This window comes from Gymnoscopelus braueri (assembly GCF_963280865.1).
Source record: "Gymnoscopelus braueri genome assembly, chromosome: 21".
Lineage (NCBI taxonomy): Eukaryota > Metazoa > Chordata > Actinopteri > Myctophiformes > Myctophidae > Gymnoscopelus > Gymnoscopelus braueri.
This window is the reverse complement of record NC_137623.1, coordinates 20796180-20818804: the sequence shown is the minus strand read 5'-3', so window position 1 is coordinate 20818804 and position 22625 is coordinate 20796180. Positions and strand designations below refer to the sequence as shown.

The 22625-nt window shown below is 42.7% G+C and overlaps 2 protein-coding genes across 6 annotated transcripts in view; one reads left to right on the top strand and one right to left on the bottom strand.

The window, feature by feature from the left end:
- Nucleotides 1–122: 122 nt before the first annotated feature.
- nsun6 (NOP2/Sun RNA methyltransferase 6) lies at nucleotides 123–10309 on the top strand. Of its 3 annotated transcripts, none has more exons than XM_080417614.1 (12): nucleotides 123–209; nucleotides 1007–1114; nucleotides 1425–1580; nucleotides 2250–2344; nucleotides 3281–3387; nucleotides 3557–3713; nucleotides 4018–4099; nucleotides 4217–4336; nucleotides 4751–4895; nucleotides 5636–5781; nucleotides 8228–8353; nucleotides 9063–10309. In XM_080417614.1, the coding sequence occupies exons 2-12, from the start codon at nucleotides 1034–1036 to the stop codon at nucleotides 9258–9260; spliced, it is 1413 nt and encodes a 470-aa protein (XP_080273740.1). In that variant the 5' UTR covers nucleotides 123–209; nucleotides 1007–1033; the 3' UTR covers nucleotides 9261–10309. The 3 variants fall into 3 exon arrangements, with proteins under 3 accessions (XP_080273740.1, XP_080273739.1, XP_080273741.1); XM_080417613.1 differs by having other exon boundaries at nucleotides 2247–2344; XM_080417615.1 differs by lacking the exon at nucleotides 1007–1114 and having other exon boundaries at nucleotides 157–209; nucleotides 2247–2344.
- A 3357-nt stretch (nucleotides 10310–13666) lies between these two features.
- cacnb2a (calcium channel, voltage-dependent, beta 2a) overlaps nucleotides 13667–22625 on the bottom strand; it is a 110495-nt gene continuing 101536 nt past the window's right edge. For all 3 annotated transcript variants that reach the window (XM_080417825.1, XM_080417827.1, XM_080417826.1), the window contains 3 exons: nucleotides 22272–22367; nucleotides 19672–19836; nucleotides 13667–14728 (listed from right to left, as the gene is read on the bottom strand). In XM_080417825.1, the coding sequence (XP_080273951.1) occupies nucleotides 13898–14728; nucleotides 19672–19836; nucleotides 22272–22367 (1092 nt within the window). In that variant the 3' untranslated portion in view covers nucleotides 13667–13897. The remainder of the gene's footprint in view (nucleotides 14729–19671; nucleotides 19837–22271; nucleotides 22368–22625) is intronic.

Below are 22625 nucleotides of genomic sequence, written 5' to 3'. Positions count from 1 at the left end.
GTTATTTGAAAATAGCAGATTGACGCGTTGTCAGCTTGTAGATTGGTTATTTTCAAATAGGCTTCCTTTGGGCTTGTTTTCCTAGACCTGGTTGCTTATTCGTCTCACAAAACCTGGCAAAACTACCCCGGAAGTGTGCCAGTGGTGACTGGCGAACGATTATTATTTTTGTAAATCTATGGAGAGGCGTGGGATGATTGGCTGTCTTGGTAATATATATGTTAAGTATCTTAGTGTATCTTAAATCGACACGAGTGAGTAGTGAGTACTGTTCTATCCCTAGAATGGCAGTGGTATTACATACATGTCATGTGTCTGTATTACACAGTCATAGATCACTCCATGCTCTCCTGTGGAGTGTGTGTACTACCCTATTTTTTAACTCTATATGGTACTACCAGAGCCGTATAGGGTTGCCATGTGTACTTATTATAAGCTACTTGGGGCTTGTTATTCCTGTAAAGTTGCTTGTAAATATTGGTGGTTGCGTTTTTTTGGGCTTGTTTCTAAAGTGAAGTATTTATTATTTTTATTACGGTTGAAAACCAGTGGTTCTCAAACATCTCCAAATTAATATGTATTTGTCCTGGAGGACCCCCCATAACAGCAAAGTTAGTTAAATATCACAATCACAATCATTAAAACCATAAACATACATTACATTATGCATATGGTTTTACATTAAAGCCATTAGCTATTTGAAAATAGCAGATATGTGTAAGCTCATAGCGCATCTCTTCGTGCTGTGAGAGCTTGTAGATCTGCTTCATAAAAAAAACCTGAACATTATTTTGTGCACATCTTTATATATATATATTCTTTTTAAGCGAACATTTTTAACTCAAATCTTTGCAAAAACATATTTTGAGATGGGGGGTCCGCAGCCAAATATACATCATTTTGGGGGTCCTTGACAGGAGTTCTCTGATGGTTAAACCAAAGAATAGGACCCGCACACCGTCAGAATCTTGCAACAAAAAAAAAAGCTAAATTCCTTATTTCGCAGATTGATGATCTCAGAAGAACTGAAGAAATGAAGAAATCAGTTTTCCCACAAATCTATCTGCGGCCTGAAGTCCATCATTACCTCAAGAATGTCTTCTTAAACAATGAGGTGTGATACACTTCACAGCACACTAACAATATACTCAGATATTCATTAGTGTACGTGAGTAAGACGCTGAACCCCTAATTGCTCCAGATAAGCAGGTTGGTGCCTTGCATGGTTTCCTCCGGCGTCGGTGTGTGAATGGGTGAATGTAATGCACAGTCTATGTAAAGCGCTTTGGATAAAAGCGATATATAAATTTACCATTTCGTACACTTTGTGATTCTAATCTCTCTGTGTGTGTGTGTGTGTGTGTGTGTGTGTGTGTGTGTGTGTGTGTGTGTGTGTGTGTGTGTGTGTGTGTGTTTCCTTTCAGCTATTGTCAGCAGTAGGACAAGCGGAGGCTGAACGCCGGTTCCAGAAGCTGCTTGAATGCCTGTCCCACCCGCCATCATACACCTGTGTACGGGCCAGCACTCACCTAGCCTCTCTGGAGGAGATAAGGAAACAACTTGGTGAAGAGCTGAAGCAAGTAAGCCAGTGGCTTTACTTAGAAGAAATAAAAGAGCGAAACAAGACCCAGAATCTAAAAGCCCTGCTAACGAGCTTCCTTACACCCAACTGGAAATTAATTGTGCGCAGCAGTTTGCTTGGACCCAAGCTAGTAAAAATACACACGTTGTTAGCTTGTAGATCTGCTATTTCCACTACTTCTTAATTTAAAAAAAATTATTTATGGAAATTATTACATTTCTAAATTTTTATTTATGAAATACTTTTGAAAAATGTTTTAATTGTTCTTAATTGATGAAAAGTTGTGATTTGCTGTGACATCATATTAACTTCCAAATATAGAGTTATTTGCTTCTCCATTTGTTTCCAGTACAAAATTGAAGTTTCAAAAAGTTTGATATCTCAAAGGTGTAAAACATGTGAAAAAGATTCAGACATTTACTTCCTTGGCCATCTGGCAGCGTGCAAAGGAAATGTAGTGCTGATTGGTCCAGTGGTTCACGAGATTAGCCGTGGACAGACAGACACACAGACAGACCCTCTCCTAGACGACTCGCCTCTTAGAGCCACGCTGTAAAAAAATAAAGAATGGGGAATCCGCTGGCGAGGGCGTGTCAATGCCCTCGCCAGCAGATTGGAACTTCTCATTCTCCTTAGCCTTTTCAGAATCCTCTCTCTGTTTTAGCAGCAGATGTGCGGTTCTACAACAGGGGATGTTTCCACAAAGATTCTCCTTCACCCACACATTCCAGATGTGCTGCTCCTTCCTGTCATTGGACCGAGGTATGCGAGGAATGCCTGCGGAACGTCTGCCAAAATCTGAAAGACGCTTTATAGACGGGCTCCAAATCACCAGTATCACTCCTTCCCATGGTTCTGGAGACATCTGAGGCCAAGCCACATGTCATTTTATGGCCTGACAGCAAAAATAGAAAAATCCTCTCTATAGACCAGTGGTTCTCAAACTTTTGCATGTCAAGGACCCCCAAAATGATATGTATTTGGCTGCGGACCCCCCATTAAAAAAAAAAAATAGCAGATCTGCAAGCTCATAGCGCGGCACTCGGTGCCGCACTATGAGCTTGTATATCTGTCATTTTTGAATAGCCAATGGATAAAATATGGTTCAAGTGGTTAAAATGATTCTGAAGCTATACTAATACTAATTTAGCTGGGGACCTCCTGGTACCCCCCCAAGAACCCCTGGGGGTCCCCGGACACCACTTTGAAAACCAATGCTATAGACATTCAATACGGGCTCACTCGCTGACATTGAAATGGCAACAGAGCAATACGTTAACAATTAAAAGTGTGAATGAGGAACTCGGAGGAAGATGATTATGGTGGTACCTTTTACATATCGCTGTTGGCGGGCAGAAACCTCTTATATCCATATTCTATAACTTTTAGTGTTTTTTCGTATATTAACGCCCAACTTGATTATACTACTACATACAGTGTCACACAAAAGCATCAAAAGTATCAGATCTACAAGCTGGAAACGACGCGTTTTGAGCTTGTAGATCAAGCAATTTTTTTATTAGAATCCTGAAAAGTCACAATTTTGGACATACAAGGTTTCCACCCGACAGAGACTATATATGTTATATTTATTTTTCAACCTTCTTTTCTGCCTTTATTTGGATAGTACGGTTGAGATAGACAGGAAACAGGGAGAGATGATATATTTGACTTGAACTTGTAGTCTTTTGTTCCCAGGCCAGTGACTCAGCTGAGGTCTGAGGTGGTGGTCGGGGCGCTCTGTGGCAATGCGGTTCTGAGAGGTGCTCACGTCTTTGCTCCAGGGATCATCGCCACACCCAAATGTAAGAGGAAAGAAAAACATAAAACAAGGTCAAATTGTATATTTTCTTTTTATAAACTATTTCAAGAACTGAGATTTTTGTGGTTCATCTTGTCAGACAAGAGCCCAGCAGCAGTCAGGGTGTGGCCTTGTAACGTTAATCCTACCTGTGGTGTGGTATTTATTATCAGTCATGAAGTGCGGAGATGCTGTGTCTGTCTTCTCTGACGTGGAGGGCAAATGCACGCGGGGAGCCAACAAGGACTTTCAGGGAAAGAAGGTGTTTCTGGGAAATGGAGTTTCTGAAATGGACCGCTCTAGAATCTTCTGCTCAGATGAACCCGTCAAGTAAGTAGGCTACTATGGTCACTATGATAAAAAATTCTAATAATTTAATGGGGTGGGAAAATTAAGCAAACAGCATTTCAGGTCACAACTCTATATGCATTTTGAGACTTACAGTTTGCAGATGGATTGGTTGGCTCTTGTGTAGTAAATGCCAACATGGAGCCCTGGTGTTACTGAAAGTTCTTGGTTCCTACAATACCTGTGTGTGTCCAGAAGAGGGAGACAGTTGACCTTTATCTGGTGCTGCAAACTGCTGGCTGCACTAAGTGGACATGAGAATAAAAACAACTCCATTGTATTTCAGGGGAGTTGGCATCCGGATGGTAGAACCACTCTACCAAAGTCCTTGCTTTGATGGAGTACTTCCTAGCTTGGCATTCCTTCAGGTATTTCTTCTCCTCCTTTTCTTCTCGGAATGTTTCAAACACAGACTCAGTGACTTGCTAGAGCAATGCTCGCAACTCGATAGATAATGTAAAGTGTTTGTGTTTCTCACTGTATAGAACCTCCCGTCTGTATTGGTGGGACATGTTCTGGGGCCTCGCCCTGGAGAACGCATCCTGGACATGTGTGCTGCTCCTGGGGGGAAGACGTGCCACATCGCTGCCCTTATGGGGGATCAGGTGAGCCTCTCTTGAACACTCAGATAACTGGACTGTTACAACTGTACTTTTTTTTGGGACACTTTGTCAGTTTACACCAAATCTCTAAGCCAAAAATAGCCGATCTACAAGCTGAGCTGAGGAAAGTTTTCCCTAGAATACAGATGCTGGGGTTTAAGTAGTTAAAAGGAACATTTCACTATAATGCTTTGTGGCATTCATAATTCTAAAACATCACATCTATCGCATGAATTGCCATCACGTGATTTCTAGTTCTGTTTTTCTTTCTCTGGACTGTGTCTTGCTCCACGAAGTTACTGCAGACTGCAGACAATGTATTGCAGCTAATTGACCTGAAGGTGGAGCTGTTGCATTGCTCTTTTTCTGCATTGTTTGTGACTCCTGTGGCTTGTTTCTCCCCCCTCCCCCCCACAGGGTGAAGTGTTGGCCCTGGATAGGATCCAAAATAAGGTGGAGCGCATTCGTCAGAACGCCCAGATGTTGCGCCTGCACTGTATCAAAGCGTATTGCTTCAACAGCACCCGGGCTGTGAGCAGTGACCCAGCCCAGGAAACCGAAGGTACAGAATGTCAACATGGACTCCATGTTGGCTCTGAATGAACCCAGGACACACAGTACATAGACAGCAGCGCTGTTCTTTTCTAGTCCAGCCAGTTGAGATAACTTTGGCTCGGTCCTCTGGCTCCTGTTCTTTGCCACTGTCACTCGGGAGACTTCCCGTTAACCCATTTAGACCGGGAACGCATCTGTGACATTTTTTAGATTTCTTTGGCTATTAAAATGTTTGATCTACAAGCTCATATGATCTTGTAGATCTGCACTTGTTTGAAAAATCTTGAAAAATGAGTGCAAATCTTTGAATATATATACATTTTTAACTCAAATCTTTGCTTCTGCATGGGGGTCCCTGGAACAAAATATTTTGAGATAGGGGTCAGCGGCCAAATACCTATCATTTTGGGTGGTCCTTGACATGAACAAGTTTGAGAACCACTGATATTATAGCAACATAAGTTTAAAAAAAAACTGTTTAGAAGACATTTGTAGAATCCCCCAGAAGCAAGGATTTGAGTTAAAAATGTTCGCTTTAAAAAACGTACATATTCAAAGATTTTCAAATTAAAAATAAATAAATTGCAGACCTACAACGTGCTATGAGCTTGTAGATCTGCTATTTTTGAATAGCCCAAAGTCTAAAATAATGGTTAAAGTGGTTAAAATCCAAAATGACAGATGGCTTTCCCGGTCTTAAAGGGCTAAACATTGACTCTTTATATAACAGCCCTGCATGTATTACAGGACCTCCCTTCCTCCCTGAGAGTTTCGACCGGGTGCTCCTGGACGCCCCCTGCAGTGGCCTGGGCCAGAGACCCAACATGGCCAATACCTGGAGCCTCAAGGAGATGTGCTCCTATCAGCCACTGCAACGCAGGTTATTTACAGCTGTGAGTTTTGATCGGTGGTGGAACGTAAACACAAGTACATGTAACTCAAGTACTGTACTTAAGTACAATTTTGAGGTATTTGTACTTTACTTGAGTATTTCCAATTTCCAATACTTTTACTTCTACTCCACTACATCTCAGAGGCAAATATTGTATTTTTACTCCACTACAATTATTTGAAAACATAAGTTTACTTTGTAGATTTTGATTATTATTACAAAACATACAGTAACCACTTCAGCCCTATGTCGGCCATTTGAAAATAGCAGATCTACAAGCTCACAATGCGTCGCAAAAAGATTTGTAAACATTTGAAAATGTGAGATGGGACATTTTGTATAATGACTACTTATACTTTTGGTACTTCAAGTACATTTTGATGCAAATACTTTTATAATTTTACTCAAGTGCATTTTGAATTCCAGACTTTTATAGTATTTCTACATTGCAGTTACACTACTTAAGTAAAACATTTGAGTACTTTTTCCACCGCTGGTGACTCTCTGTCCAGCTCGCCTTCATCAGTACACGATAAACATCTACTGTGAATATCTATGGGCGTTTGATGATATTGGCACTGACTCATTGTGGCCAATAGATGGCAGCGTGGGACTATCGCGGCCTATCGCTTTGGCAGTTTCATGAACAGCTTCCACCCTAAAACAACTGTAACATTAAATATCCCTGTCATGCAGTATTAAGCCATTCGATATTTTATATCATCGCTGTCGTGTCGGGCAGAAACCTCATATCTCCATGTTTCAAATGTTAATGTTTTTCTGTAAATGAATGCCCTACTTAGTAGTGAAAATAGCCGATCTACAAGTTGCAACGCACTGTGAGTTTGTAGATCGGCTATTTTCACTATTTTAAAATGTTTTTCAATAAAAAGTAACTGTTTTGGACATACAAGGTTTCCACCCGACAGCAACGATATGACAGCAACGAGATGCCTCTCACAATGCCTCGCAGCAGAGCTTGTAGATCTGCTACTTTTGGCTAAAGTTCTCCTCAGAAAAGGGATGCTAAGGTTCAAGTGGTTAATGTAAAAAGAAAAATCCTATCACACAAAGATTTGGCCGCCCCCCTGTTGAAGACCCCTGTTTTAAATGGTTGGCTATGGTGTATGTAGTAGATGAGTTACTATGGGGAGATTACAGTTTAATGCAGAGGACATTATTCATTCCAGTGACACACAGTGCTCCATCAATGTCCAATACCTTTCTCCAAGACCATTCAATATGTAGGCTGCAGAGACCGAGTTTAGACATATTTATACTGTATGTGTCATAAATGTGTTTTTAGGCCTTTTTTTTGGCTTTTATTTAGGCTTTTATTTAGACTGGACAATGTCAAGACAATTATCTCATAACAACACAATCTTAAACCCCACTGACTTCAATTATTAAATTAAAGTTAAATATTTAAAGAATATACTGTATAATTACATGTTAATTATTTTTGGCCTACTGGCGGTTAAGCATAAATTTGATTCTGATCAGTCCTGCAGTTTGCGAGATTAGCTCTCCACACACACACGCACACGCACGCGCACGCGCACACGCACGCGCACGTTCTTATAGATGGCTAGCCCACTGTTTCATCGGGTCCGGAGACCACCAGGGGACTCTTTCTTACAGGTCTGTAACTGTCAGAGTTAAATTAACACTGGATTTTACAGTGTAGATTGGGATCCCAGGAGATAACCCATTGTACACTCTCTGGAGTTCCAGACCTGTAAAAAAGGTCCATTTGGACCACTGGCCCATACCAGACGTTGTGAACCAGTGGGGTTGCCACCTGCAGAGCCATGTCGTAAAAAGTTCTCAAAGCCATTTATTATGAATACATATCGTCTCTGTCGGGTGAAAACCTCATTTCAGACAGACAACTCTTGGATTGAATAAAATATTTATTGAGCATAAATAGAGCATAAATATTTAAGCATTTGGCGTCACGCCTCTGTCTCATTGCATTCATACCCTGTAAGCATGAATTATAATAAATGATTTGCCAACTAGATTTCACAGGGAATGGAATGACATAGACCCCCATAAGGGAATCATAGAAACACAGCCCACAGGTGGATGCTGGGGTGGTGGTGGGAGCACACAACCAAATCAAGCTGATCAGGTGCTCCTTTGAGTTGTCTGCCTGAACTAGTTCTGCAGGCTTCGCATTATACGTCCAAAACTGTTACTTTTCAGGATTAAAATACAAAAGCATCAAATGCAGCAGATCTACAAGCTCAAAACGCGTCGCTTCACGCCGCGTTTCCAGCTTGTGAATCTGCTACTTTTCATGCTTTCGTTTGACGCTGTAGTATGATCAAGTAGGCCGTTAATTTACAAAAGAAACACAAAAGGTTCGAATTAGATAAGAGGTTTCTCCCCGACAGCAACGATATATAATATATATGTATATATATATATATGTATGATTGCAGGCCGTGCAGCTGTTGAAGCGGGGGGGCGTCCTGGTGTACAGCACCTGCACTGTGACTCTGGCAGAGAATGAAGAGCAGGTAGCCTGGGCCCTCAAAGCATTTCCCTGCCTCACTCTACAACCCCAGGTAAAACACCATTATATTATAAATAACTATATTATGTTTAAACAAAGCATTTCCCTGCCTCACTCTACAACCCCAGGTAAATACACTGTTATATTATAAATAACTATATTATGTTTAAACAAAGCATTTCCCTGCCTCACTCTACAACAGGTAAAGCACCATTATATTATAAATAACTACATTATGTTGTTAACCGATTAAGACCTGAGGCCGATTCGGACAAATCTTCATTATTGTTCAAAAAAGATCTACAAGCTCATAGCGCGGCACTTGGTGCCCCAGGTAAAGCACCGTTATATTATGAATAACTATATCAAGTTTAAACAAAGTATTTCCCTGCCTCACTCTACAACCCCAGGTAAAGCACTGCCATGTGGACGTAAACGCACGTGAGCCCAAGAAGCCTAGTTGTCGGGCAGAAACCTTGTATTTAAATATTTGATCTTAGTTTTTTTCCCCGTAAATTACTGCCCTACTTATGTAACTTGTACTTGTACATAGCAAAAATAGCCGATCTACAAGCTTGCAACATGTCACACCGCGTTGCGAGATGTGACACTGGTTAATTCTGTCTGTTGAACCAATGAAAAGTATTAACAGAGCTTGTGACTAAATAATAACAACAATGGATCCATTGATTGGAATACAGGTTCTGTTTTTCCGCCCGACAAAAGTTTATGTCTGTCTTTCTTTTCTGTCTGTCTCTCAGGAGCCTCGCATCGGGTCGGAGGGCATGCTGGGAGCTGGCCTATCACCCGACCAGCTGCGACTCCTCCAGAGGTTCAGTCCTGAGCTCAGCTGGGACCAGCCGGAGCCAGACGGCTCCTCAGGGTCCCCGGTTCCCCTCACCGACCAGGCTAACGGGGACACCATAGGCTTCTTCATCGCCAAATTCCTGAAGAGCTGACTACACTGTTGAAGAAGAACACGTTATCCCTGGTCTGTATACAGCAGCGGTATTGTTTGCACCAACCGGCCTCTTACGCCACAGGACCACAGAGAGGAACGAGGTTGTTTACAGAACGACGCTCCGTCGGGACAGGGTGGATATCAGACACTCACGGTGCTGTTTACGTCTCCCTCTCTGCGGCTGCTCTGTGAGCCATATAGGGGATGATGAGCTTTATAAACACCCAAGTGCAGGAGAGAGAGGGGCGACTGAACATGAGAGAAGCAAGACGGGGGGGGGGGGTCTAATTAACGACGTGGCTTCCCAGTGGATCTCTGACGTCATCTTGATCACGACCTCATGTTGATGACGTCAGTCCCCGCCCAAATATGGTAATTCAGCCGGGGACAGAAGGGCAGACGGACGGACACAAGGACACGGGCACTCTTCGACTCGCCCCTAAAGCCCAGTCCGCACCAATGATTCAACAAGTTGCAACTTGCAACATAATTGCAACGATTTCATTGCATCACGAATCATTGGTGTGGACCGGGCTTCAGGCGCCACGGCGTAAAAGAACTGAGGAGAGAGAGAAAGCCGAGGGAGAGCCCACAGGGACAGAGGAGGAGAGACAGGGAGCCAATGGATATCGGTGAATGCAGCATTGCTTGTGTCGTCATACCAACAGTGACGACACAGACGGCTGCCATGGCGACAGCGGATTTGTTGGCTGTGGGAGCGTGCCCGGATCAGGAAGTAGCGTGCAGAAAGAGGTCACGCAGGGTATTAACTATTTACTGCCTTTTACTAGTAGTGGCTTAGTGGACCAGGACAACTGGGGCTATTGTAAGATAAAAATGATGCTGGTGTCTAAGTACTCTCTCTCTCTCTCTGCATCAGTGCAGTTAAATCGTTGCCACATTTATATGGGGGTTGTATTTTCTGTGGGATCTCTGTGGAAGTCTTTAAATTGATGTGCCATTGGGTTGTGTTTTTTGCATTTCTTGCCTATATAAAATGTTACTGTAAAAAAAGAATTCTATTAAAATATTGGTGTTTACATTTTGCATGAACTCCTGTGGTCATCACTTGATTAAGTTTTATTTATTTTTTAAAGATCATTATTACTTTTTTTTTAAACTTAATTTTCACGATAAAAAAATAGCACGAAAGCATAAAAAGTAGCAGATCTACAAGCTCGAAACGCGGCGTGGTTTCGAGCTTGTGGATTTGCCCCTTTTGATGCATTTGTGTGACACTGTATATTGTATAATATGATCAAGTAGGGCATTCATTTACAAAAAAACACAAAAGTTAGAATATGGAGATAAGAAGTTTCTGCCCGACAGCGACGATTTTCGGATAAGATTGTAGAGGCGAGAGACAGAAAACCAAGGGCAGAGAGAGAGAGAGGAGAGACATGCAAGACAAGATGGGACTCGGTTGCACAAACTGGCTGAGCCACCAGGCAGGCAGCCCATCCATCCATCACTAATTCTTTCAATGGGGAGAGAGTGAATTATGGCACAGAAATCAATCTCCTGTATGGTATATAGATTAGGACTTAACAGCGGCACAGGCGATCTGGCCCACACTGGCAGACCCACATGGATGTCACTCGCAATGGCATTCAAAAGACCTTGACAATGACCTCATGGCTCACATTCTCTTCCCGGGGATAACAGACTGCCGCTCAATCCATCAACACGATTGCATGTGACCACCGTGGGCCGTTACCGAATCCACCTCCAAGCCCTGTCATATGTTTTATGGAGCTGTGTCCAGTGATGATTAAAAATGGCAACTTTATTTATTGGGAGGTACAAATATTTAGAATTAGACTTGAGTCATACTATAAGCACCATTATATTTACAGACTATTCTGTCTGCTTTACACAGGACTGTGGTTATTATGGGAATAGCAACATTTACCCAATTTAGATGCATCCACCTCAACGCTATTGTTGTTCCTGTTGGTGTTGTCATGGCGACTAAAAAGCCTGGTTCATATGTCAAATAGCAGACCTACAAGCTCACGACGCCTCGCGGATGCGACGCGTTGCGAGCTTGTAGATCTGTTATCTTTGGCGTGCGGCGGAGCATAAATGAGGCTTCAAAAGGCTGGCAGGAGGCTCTGCTCTGCCGCGGATCCTCGGCAGAGTTTTAGATGACTATTTATAGACAACGGTTCTCTATCCATCTGGATCGTCATCCTTTGGACCACACAACTCCTTGTTGGCACCAGTGGTGGAAAGTAACTAAGTACATTTACTCAAGTACTGTACTTAAGTACAATTGTGAGGTAGCTTTACTTTACTAAAGTATGTCCACATTTCAATACTTTTACTTCTACTACTGATTGTTGTCATACATTCTGGGCATCATCGCATTCAGCCATACACACACACACTGTATTAAATGTAGACGACTTTTAAGTTCTTGTCCTCCACATAAATATCTTTTCTTGCCCATTTTATTCTTTGTATTTTTTACAATATGTACATACACCTGTACACTGTTAAAAAAAACGGTACTGCTACTATTGTAGCATAGAAACAGAGTTTCTCACTCAGTAATTGTAATTGCAAAACCAAACAGACTGGGGGGAATTGGTTGTGGATTACATTACCGTGCAGAATTTCATTCTATGATGCCTACTGCATGTTCAACTCAAATTCTCAAGATCACGTATTGATATTAAAGTGAAATTTCTAAATGTCACATTGATATCAATTTCTGCACTGCTGACCTCTTAAAACAAGGGTTCTTACACCTTTCCATTTAAAAGGACAGCGTAATAGCCATAGCCTATAGTTTCTTTTTCTTTTCTTTGTTTTCGAATAGGCAAATTACACCTGTTCTTGAGTATCATTGCTGAGCATACTTGTCTGACATCTTGTCTACTAGTTGGCTTAGTGACTTGAAATTGACCATAACGTATAGCATAGAATTGAAGTGAAGTATACAATTGCCATGATAATAGAGCACAGAACCACTTTCTTTGTGGTAAAACCTTGGAATTTTCTGTATCTGTATCACAAATATATTTGAATTTGCAGTGAGGAAAACATTTCGGACTGCACCCCTAGAATTGACATTCTTTATACTATGAAGTCAAATAGAAATGAAAACACGAAAAAGTCATTAGAAAATGGGTCAAACTTAATAAAAGACAAACCTCCATGGAGTAAGATACATACGTTGCAATGACATATCAAATCTATTTCACTTGACACCAATGAATCAGTAAAAGTGCTTAAACGGAGGTTGTATCAATGCTATAAAATGTTCCTGGAACCTTTATAAATAGAACAGTACTGCATGTAAGACAGGAATTTAGTTCAGAAATCTTATGTCTTGTTAGGTAAGACTAAGGTGCGTCTCCAAGAGGAGACATCAGCATTAAGAGGAACACATATCTGAAATCATTGATGCAGAGTTGCATACCTTAAAATCAAAGGAAGTACTGTAAGTCAGTGGTTCTCAACCTGTGGGTCGGGACCCCCAGGGGTGTCCCCACATGATTGGGGGGGGGGGGGTCCCCAGATGACAGTGAAGTGACAATTTAAGGACTTTTAAGACCTTAGGACCTTAAGAAAGAAAGAAAATAAAAAGACCATTACTGCATGAAAAGTAATCAACAAACTGTACTATAAAAACTGGTCAAATATTGGCCAAATTGTCAAATAATATAAGAGGCAAAAATGTTGCCAAGCTTGTAGATAAATAGCCAAGCCTGTAGATCTGCTATATTCACCGAGTTTAACTAAATGTAATGCCTATAATTACTCAAGAATAATGAAAGAAAGAAAAGAAAAAAGACACTTGATCTGCTATTTTCACAATATTTATCTGTGGAACAGAGTCAAACTAAATGTAATGCCTCAACTCCTACAATTCCAAGAGTGTGGGGTCCCCAGTTCAAATATGATTATTTTGGGGGGTCGCGGCCTGAAAAGGTTGAGAACCACTGCTGTAAGTAACCAATACAATTCAACCAAGAAGAACACCTGCAAATACAGCATCAAACTCCTTCGGTTTCCCCACTTCTCCGAGTCGACCCTAGCAGTAGTCTGAAGGAAGAACATTATTCAAGTGGTAGTGAGCAAAAAGAAAACAAAAATTCAAAAATGCTAATCACAGAAAGCACAGCTCAGTACAGAAAATAAATTCTGCTTTTGTGTCATGCTTTATCCAACACAGGTTTAAAATATGCATCTTTTGAGAATATCCATGCATATCCACACAGGAACAACCGTCTATGCATAGATACACTCATATATTTTATTTATATATATATATATATATATATATATATATATATATATATATATATATATATATATATATATATATATATATATATATATATATATATATATATATATATATATATATATATATATATAATATGATCTGTTTCTACATACAGTAATCAAAATACTACTGTTGCTACAGATGCAACAGCCTTTTACAAAGGAAGCATACATAAAGGGGGGCAGGGGTATTGGGGTTTAGCAGCACAACGGGAGAACAGAACGGTTCTTCAAGAGGAAGTGGAGTGAATCAAAATTAGACTGTCTATGTGTGTGTGTGTGTGTGTGTGTGTGTGTGTGTGTGTGTGTGTGTGTGTGTAGAATTTTGGGTTTGGTCCGTCACTGGTGGATGTAGGAGTCTTTGGCCCAGTCCCCCGTGTCGCCCCTCTTTTTGGGGGCCACCTCTCCCTCTCGGTCCCTGTCCCTGTCTCGGTCGTAGTAGTGGTGATGGTGGTCGCGGGCCGGCCGGTGGTGGTGATGCGAGCGCTGTTTGTTGCGCTCGTTGTGGTCCTGCTCGTGCTCCTTGGAGCGGTGGTGTCCCGGGCCCGGCGCGTGGCCGGGCTCCTCGGCCCCTCCGCCCCCGCCGCCGCCACGGTGGTGGTGGTGGTGATGGTGGTTGTGGTCCCGGTGGGGCAGATAGCGCTGCTGCTGATGCTCCGGGTGCCCCTCCCCGTGTCCATCCTCGTCGTCCCCTTCCTCGTCCTCCTCTTCTTCTTCTTCCTCCCCTCCTCGGCGGAGGAGCTGCTGGGCGCGGGGCTCGATATAGGCGGAGTCCCTGCTCTCGCGGCTCTCCCGGCTCTCGGGGGTCTCCGAGTCCAAGGTCTCCTGCCGGGAGTGGCCCCTGGTGCGTCCGCTGTGGTGGTGATGGTGGTGGTGGTGGTGGTTGTGTGGCTCAGTCCTGGTGGCCGAGGAGGAGGCGGTACGGTGGTGGATGTGCTTGGGTCTCCTGGACGACTCTGTCCTCAGTGGCCTCTCCTCCTCGTTGACCTCCCCCTCGCCCTCCCCCTCCTCCTCCTCCTCGTGCTCCTCCTCGCCCTCGGCGTCGGCCTGCTCTTGGTTCTGGCGGTGGTTGTGATGATGGTGGTGGTGGTGGTGATGCTGGTGGTCGTCCCTGGAGCCCGTCCTCTCCACTAGAGCTTTATGATCCCCTTTCTGCTCTGCCCCGCTGCCCTGGGGTTAGCAATGCACACACGTTAGTACGGGTTAGACACACACGGCACACAAAGTGTAAACACACACACAAACACAATCAAACCCATGCACAGTTTTGGACCCTTTTCATGGACCTGTCATAACAGGGTAGAGACAGCTGCAGCTAATACAATGAATAGTGGGTATATTACATTTAGGTATACCAGTTAGAAGGCATTTTGTCGCTGTCAGGGGGTAAACCTTGTATCTCCAAAACCGTTACTTTTCAAGAAATGGGAAAAAGAGCCTGTGTTCCATTGGATACAATGTAGGTTATTATTTAGTCACAAGCTCTTGTTAATACTTTTCATTGGTGCAATATTTATAAAATCCACAGACACTCTTATCCATCAAAAATAGCAAAAAATTGCAGATCGGCTATTTTGCTACTTTTAAGTAACACTGGAGTATGATGAAGTAGGGCATTCATTTACGAAAAACTAAAAGACGTTGTCAATGCCAGCTAGCACTTTGGCAAACACACTCATTATTAATGCATCCGTCTTTACCCTGCTATGAGAATCCATTAATGGACACTCTTCACTCTCATTATTGGCATTACGTATTGGATTCGCACACACAGGCAAAAAGCTTAAACATGAAATCCAAAACACACACACACACACACACACTTGTATTGTGCATGGCACACACACAGGTGGCACACTGCTGAGGTTGAGTGTCAATTAACCTCTGCGATTTGACAGTGTACATATCAGCCGTCCATTGAAGGCTGACTATGGTCCTGGAGTTTGTGATTTCCCTGGGAAGTCAGTGGTTAATTCAGGGGGGCCATTTGAACGCGTAATGTAGAACAGTGGTTCTCAAAGCGGGGTCTACCCAGGTGTTCTTGAGAGGAATCCTGGGGGTCCCAGCTAAATTATTTAGGACCACAATGGAAACAAGCCTTCAGGCTTTCTTGTGTATTTATCCTTTTGAATTCATTTTCAATAAAGTGCTCAATCAATCAATTGGTAGTTAGGAACCAACTGGTCCCTTGCAGGTATGAAACTCGGAGAGCGTACAAATGGAACCAAATGGACCCTTATGGGTCCATTTGGTTCCATTTGTACACTCTCAGAGTTATGGGGGTCCATGGCCTAATTGCACACCACTGCAACTGGGGTCCTTCGAATAAAACCAGTTTCAGAGCCCCTGCGTCTAGGTGGCTCAGGGTTGATCGTCTCCAGGACCAGGGCTGACACCCCATGGAGTCTAGTACGGTCACCTCACTCACCACACTTAAACATTCACACGTCAACCTCAATCTTCCTCCTCCTCTTCCACAGCTGCCGTAAAACCAGCAAATTCCACATTCTCAACATTTTCATTTTCATCCTTACAGTTCCCATTGTGAAGGCAGTGGACAGAGACATGGTACAGGGGGAGGGGAGGGACAGTGATTGCACATTTTTAGATCATGTGAAAATGTATTGAAACAACCCAACGTGAATAAGCATTACGTGCAGTTAACAACTGCACGTTGTGTGCTTTCGTTGAAGTCAAACCACCAAGCAAAGGTGAACTGCCAGTGAGAGTAAAAGCAAGGGTTTGAATTAGGACTGCACAGCATAATTTGTGTATGGCCGTATTAACGAGTTAATTAACGATGAGCGATGATGCCAGTCAAAGAACTGCCACTTCCACCATTCAGCGAAACAGCAGACGGGTAGACAAAATCACTCAGACTAATAATTGTTAGAGAAGTAACACCTCACCAATGTATGGAGTTACATTATGGAAAGGTGTACATACCCCCAAAACTCTCCCAAGTCTTAATTGTGCTTAAGAACCACATCATTATTTTTAACATCATATCGTCTCTGTCGGGTGGAAACCTCATTATGTCCAAAACTGTTACTTTACCAGATTCGATTTCAAATAGCAAAAGTGGCAGATCTACAAGCTCAAAACGCGTCGCTTCGTGCCGTGTTTCACGCCGTGTTTCGCGCCGCGTTTCGAGCCGCGTTTCGAGCCGCGTTTCGAGCTTGTAGATCTGCTACTTCTGTGTGACACTGTAGTGGGCCTAAATTTAAATGTAAAATATGGAGATAAGAGGTTTCTGCCCGACAGCAACGATATACTGTTATAGCCTACTTCCCAACACTTCCCAATATTGTGCAGTCCTGTAGCTTCAACCCTCATGCCAACCCACCCCCCCCCACTCCCCAAACTCAATCTTCTACTGGACTTTCTCTAACCATCACGGCATACTGTACTCTGCCCTGCAGCTTCCCTCCTCTCTCTCTGAACCCCTCGGGCACTTTCTACTCCTTGTCCTGTGGTGTTCTGTCCTGCTCAGTGGGCTGTGTGTCCAGGCTGTCTGCCCGTCTCCATGGAGCCCGCTCTGTGCTCCGTGTCAGAGCGGAGGAGGAGGGAGGGGGCCTTCGTTGGCCCTGAGCCTCGTCAGCACCTCCTGTACCTGCCATGGTTGTTATAGTTTTGCATTTTTCATTTAGTATTTAGTATTTTGTTTTCAATTACACAAGTTTAGTTTTGATTTGTTTTTTTAGCAGGTTTGCTAGTTTAGTTTAGTTTACTAAAGGTTTTGTTTTAGTTTACATTTAATTCGGTTTAGTGTTCTTTTTGTAACATGGATCGTTAACGCTTTTCTATTTTTATTTTTAAGCCTATAATTATTTATTTTTTCAGTTAACTAAAATGTTCAATTCTAGCTTTGGTTAGTTGGTTTTAGTTAAACCAGCACTGTGTAACTTTTTAACAACTATATAGCATATTACACAAAATTATAAAGTTACATGTTTAAGCAATAACAATCATCCTTCCATAAAGGACTCAGGGGGGTCCCTGCTAGGGGCTTGACTGTATTACTATGTATAGGGGAGACAATGGCCCTCATTTATCAAAGTTGCGCAGACCAAAAAACGGGCGTACGCCGAGATCACCGCAATTGTCTCATTTATCATTCTATGGTGACTTTGACTTGAGCGTAAGGCCCGCTCAGATCTCACGTCTGGTCTGAGGGCGTGTTGGATTTGTCTACACCAGTTTGTCCCATCGTAGACATGCAGAGCAGCATTGTCTGACCATATGACAGGCATCTAAACATATATCCACTCCAAAAATGTATAGCTCTAAAACTAAAAATAATAATTGTAAAGGCATACATCGACGATGAAATTGGTAAGATAATAGTGTACAAGCAATTAAAATCGATCAATTAAAAACAATATAACATTTACAATGTTATATGTGTAACATATTTACAACAAAGATGCTTAATCATTCAACCATTTAAACAGTGCTTTACCGGCTCTGTGTTCAGACATATGAGCGCATACATGCGAGAGGATTTTGGAAACCGCTGGCCGCTGCGCTGGAATATTTTCGTCTCCCAACTTTGGTAGCCTACAGTAGGCTACGTCTTTCTGGAGATGTGCAACCTCGTTTAAGGATAACCCGACACTTGAATGCCTCTGTGCCCAGCGCATGTGATCTTCATTGTGGGTTTTGGCCACAGGACCGCAGCGGGAGATCGGAGGTAACCAGCCCACCGCACCAGCCTTCATCCATTAATGTTTACGCATTCATCAATCACTCCATAAACGTTCATATGATGACAGCCCCAGGCTATCTATCTCATAAACGTGGTGTCAGTCACGGACCACGGGAGGACGCAGGACTCCTTCATTTTGCAAAACAGCAGAGTGTGTACACTATCGGTGCGCACTGCTTGGGGGTTAAATTAAAACCCAAACTTATACCAATCATGACGATGTGATTAGTGTCATTCAACAACGTAGGCCTAAGGGAAACAGACGTGTAGGCTACTTATTATTTAATGCATGATTCAGGTTTTCGTTAAGGATATATCTTTACTTATGGCTAGAATTAAAAAAGAAGAAGATTTTTCTTCTGACATTATAGTGACACCTTATAGTTGACTGGACTTGCGCCGTTACGAATGCGGTCGTATTTGTTTTATTTGTGTTACATTTTCTTATTGGATGTGTCTGTGTCAGGTATCGGGTCTGTGCCCTGTGTATGTAAATAGCATGTGCCATGCCTAGCCCCATTAAGAACCTCTCACTCCGCTATACAGGTCAGGACGAAACTACCCGTTTAAATCGCTTATTTAGGCAGCCTGTGGCCAAGTTTCCCATTCAACCCGGAAAACCCCCCTACGTCCGGTGCCAGTACTGCTCCCGGTACGGCTACAATGGGAAACATGGCCACAGGCTGCCTAACTTTAAACGCATGGTTTCGTCCCCGACCTAAAATATTTTGTGCCGGACCAAACCTTAAACATCTGTACGCTTTGAAATCTACCATTAGTTTTTGGATACGATGTGGCGAAAAGGGTAACAGCGGACCCTTTGCGGCCGTTCAACCGATTCTGGGAGACCTCGGTGTAGGACCTCATCTCGGAGCTGTATAGCGGAGTGAGAGGTTCTTAATGGGGCTTGTGCCATGCCGCGCATATGATAGGCATGTGTGCTGTGTAGCTGTGTGTGAATCCACGGAGATGATTGGTGGGGACATGTCAGAGAAGTTTCTCTTCTCGGCCGTATTCCGCTTCTTCATGTTGAAAAACAGGTGGGGCGAGGCTCTGCCACATTTATCAACAGTGGACAAATCTTACGCTAGAATTGACATGGTACACCTGCTTGATAAATCCCACATGGACGTGGGCGTGAGCTGATTTCTGGGCTCGAATTTAAGCTGGTTTGTACATTCCATTGATAAATGAGGGCCAATGGGTTTCATCCTGGCATTAGCCAAGGCACCAAGGCCAGTCAAAGCGAAGACTGGCCAATCACAGCGCGTCCTCGCCGGACATGCTTGCAGCGACTCTTGGGTTATGAAGTCAAAGACGTTGACTGCCATGTTATTTGTGTCCAAAGTGGCCACTGATACCCCAAACTGCATAGTGCCGCTTTAACTATAATAACCCTGGTTACCTGCACAGGAGCCTCCGAGTCGGCCGACTCCAGTTTGTCCAGCAGAGGGTTGGAGGGGGTTAAGCTGCTGGGGTGGGTGCTCTTCCAGTAGGCCTCCAGGTAGTCAGCGATGTGCTCACACGCGTCTTCCAGCTGGTTCTCGTCCAGGATGATGTCAAACATCTCCTGCGAATGGGGGGGCAGGGGCCATGAGAGAGTTAGTCTCGCGTGGCCAGACTGTTTCCTCCCACAATTTTCTAATACTTCCGTCATATAGTCTGGAGCAACGGAAGCTCTGAAATTGATCAAGCGATAAAGCGGACGTGACGCCTCCTCCCCCGCTTCCGTTTAGTCTTTACAGTCGTGCAAATTTATCCAAATATAAATAAAAATCATCTAAGCATATATAGCTTGCTGCTTAGCAGAAATGGAAATGAAAACATTAAATGTAAAGATATGTTAAGATATATTTTTGTGAACGGATGACAGCTTCCTGTCTCGGATTTCGGGAGGTGTAGTTCCAGACTCTATAGCATTCGGAGATTGTGGAATAGTCGTCTGGCTACGCGAGACTACGAGAGAATTAAAGCAGTGGTCTTTAACTTTTTTCATGTCAAGGACCCAAATTGATTTATGTATTTGGCCGCAGACCCCCATCTGAAAAGATTTTGTGTCAGGGACTCCTATACAAGGTTCATGTTGTTAAAATATTTCCAAAATATTCACATTTTCCCACAAGATTATTTAGAAAATAGGCGATCTACAAGCTCACAACACTCGTGAGCTTGTAGATCGCCTATTTTCATATAGCTGATGTATCCAGGTTTACAGTGGTTCAACAGATTTTTATGCTACAGTATATTGACTCATTATGCTGGGGACCCCCTGGAACCCCTTCAAGGACCCCTGGGGGGCCCCGGACCCCACTTTAAGAACGACAAATGGGACAACGTCCTGGTATACTGTAGGCTTGGATGACATTAGCTGCTAATGTGATTTCTCCACCGTGAAGTGTGATGATATTGCTTAATTTCACCAGAGGAAAAACATTCTTTTAAAAAATCGGGGCGTAAGTGACTGACTAAGCTGAGAGCGGCTTATTGGAAATTCAAAACATGCATTATGTCTGAAATGCCTGTGCAATTCACCAGCCAGGGATTAATCCTGAGGAAAAAAATATTTTTCAACAGAAAAGTTTTGGAGCCAAAAACTCTTAGGATTTAGAACAGTGGTTCAGAACAGCATGGTTCTCAAAAATAGCAAATATACCAGCTCACAGCGAGCTTGTATATCTGCTATTTTTGAAAAATCTTGAAAGTGTTTGAATTTCTTTTTATGATTTAGATTTTATTTAACACAAATCTTCTCCTCGGGGGGTCCCTGGCACAAAACATTTTCAGATGGGAGGTCCCGCAGCCAAATACATATTATTTTGGGGCATGAAAAGGTAGATTTGTAGAATCTGCCTCATATGCACTGTTACTGGATTTAAATTATGACTAGAAATAGCTTCATGTTCTAAAATAATATCAAAGTAGAATTTGCTTCATGTTCTAAAATAATATCAAAGTAGAATTTGCTTCATGTTCTAAAATAATATCAAAGCGGATTATAGGACAGAACAGAAATAGAACAGATGGCATGTCTTTCAAGACATTCCTCTACAGTCTACACAGTATCAACTATTTATTAGCCAGCAACCAAAGTATTTCTAAGACAACATTGGTTACCCAAAACCTGACATTACTCTAACACAATGTCGGGTTCGGGGACCACCAGGGGTCCAAATGGACACACACTGGTCCGTAAATGTGAGAGTGTACAAATGGAACCATCGTGACTGACCTGTGGTGTAAAGTAACTAAGTACATTTACTTTTTGAGGTATTTTTTACTTAACTTGAGTATTTCCAATTTTCAATACTTTTACTTCTACTCCACTACAAATAGATCACTACTCAGTGACAGATATTGGACTTTTACTTCACTACAATTATTTCAAAACATTAGTTACTAGCTACTTTGCAGATTTTTTATATTATTACAAAACGTACATTCAACCCTATATAATACTGTTCTTTGGCTATTTGAAAATAGCAGATCTGCAATCTCACAACGCGTCGCTTTGTGACACATGTAGATCTGCTATTTTCAAAAGATTTCTTATACATATTGAACTTGTGAAATGGGACATTCTGCATAATGAGTACTTTTACTTTTGGTACTTTAAGTATGTTGATGCCAATACTTTTGTACTTTTACTCAAGTAAATTTCAAATACCAGACTTTTACTTGTAACAGAGTATGTCTACATTGTGGCATTGATACTTCATTTCAAAATGAGAATTCAGTACTTCTTCCACCACTGTGAGCAAAACATTTGTCCTCCTATCACTTATGCACTTTGAGCACTTAAGCACATGGTTGAGCATGTCAAGAAACGAAAGTTTTTCTAGTCTCTGTCTAAGGGGGTCATCCTTAAATTTGTTTGTGGTATGCAAGTCTTTCACCACTTTGGGTCCTTGAAATTCAAAAGGTTGAGAACCAGTGTTCTAGCACACTGTACTCTACTCAAGCCGTTGAGTGAGCTGTCCCCACTGCCCAGACGAGTGGTCTACTCACAGAAGGGCACTGTGCCAGTTTGTCAGCTGCCACCATCTGGACGTTGAGGTGCTTGGCCTGAGACTTCCCTCTGGACTTGATCAGCCTGGTCAGGACCTGAGGGCATAAACACAGTGGTGACAGAGTCATCATCACCATCAATGCTTCAACAACCATGTGCTAGCATCCCCATATACGTTGTGTTTTTCCGTCCCCGTTTCACAGCTTGTTTCGGTTTCAGATTATTCATAGTTGACCAGTCAACACATCACCAGCGCCGCGACAAAATGAACCCTCCAGTGACTAAAAGAGCTAAACAGTTTTGTTGTTCAGTATTCAAGTGAGCCGTTCGGTTGACTGTGATTCGGGCCGACA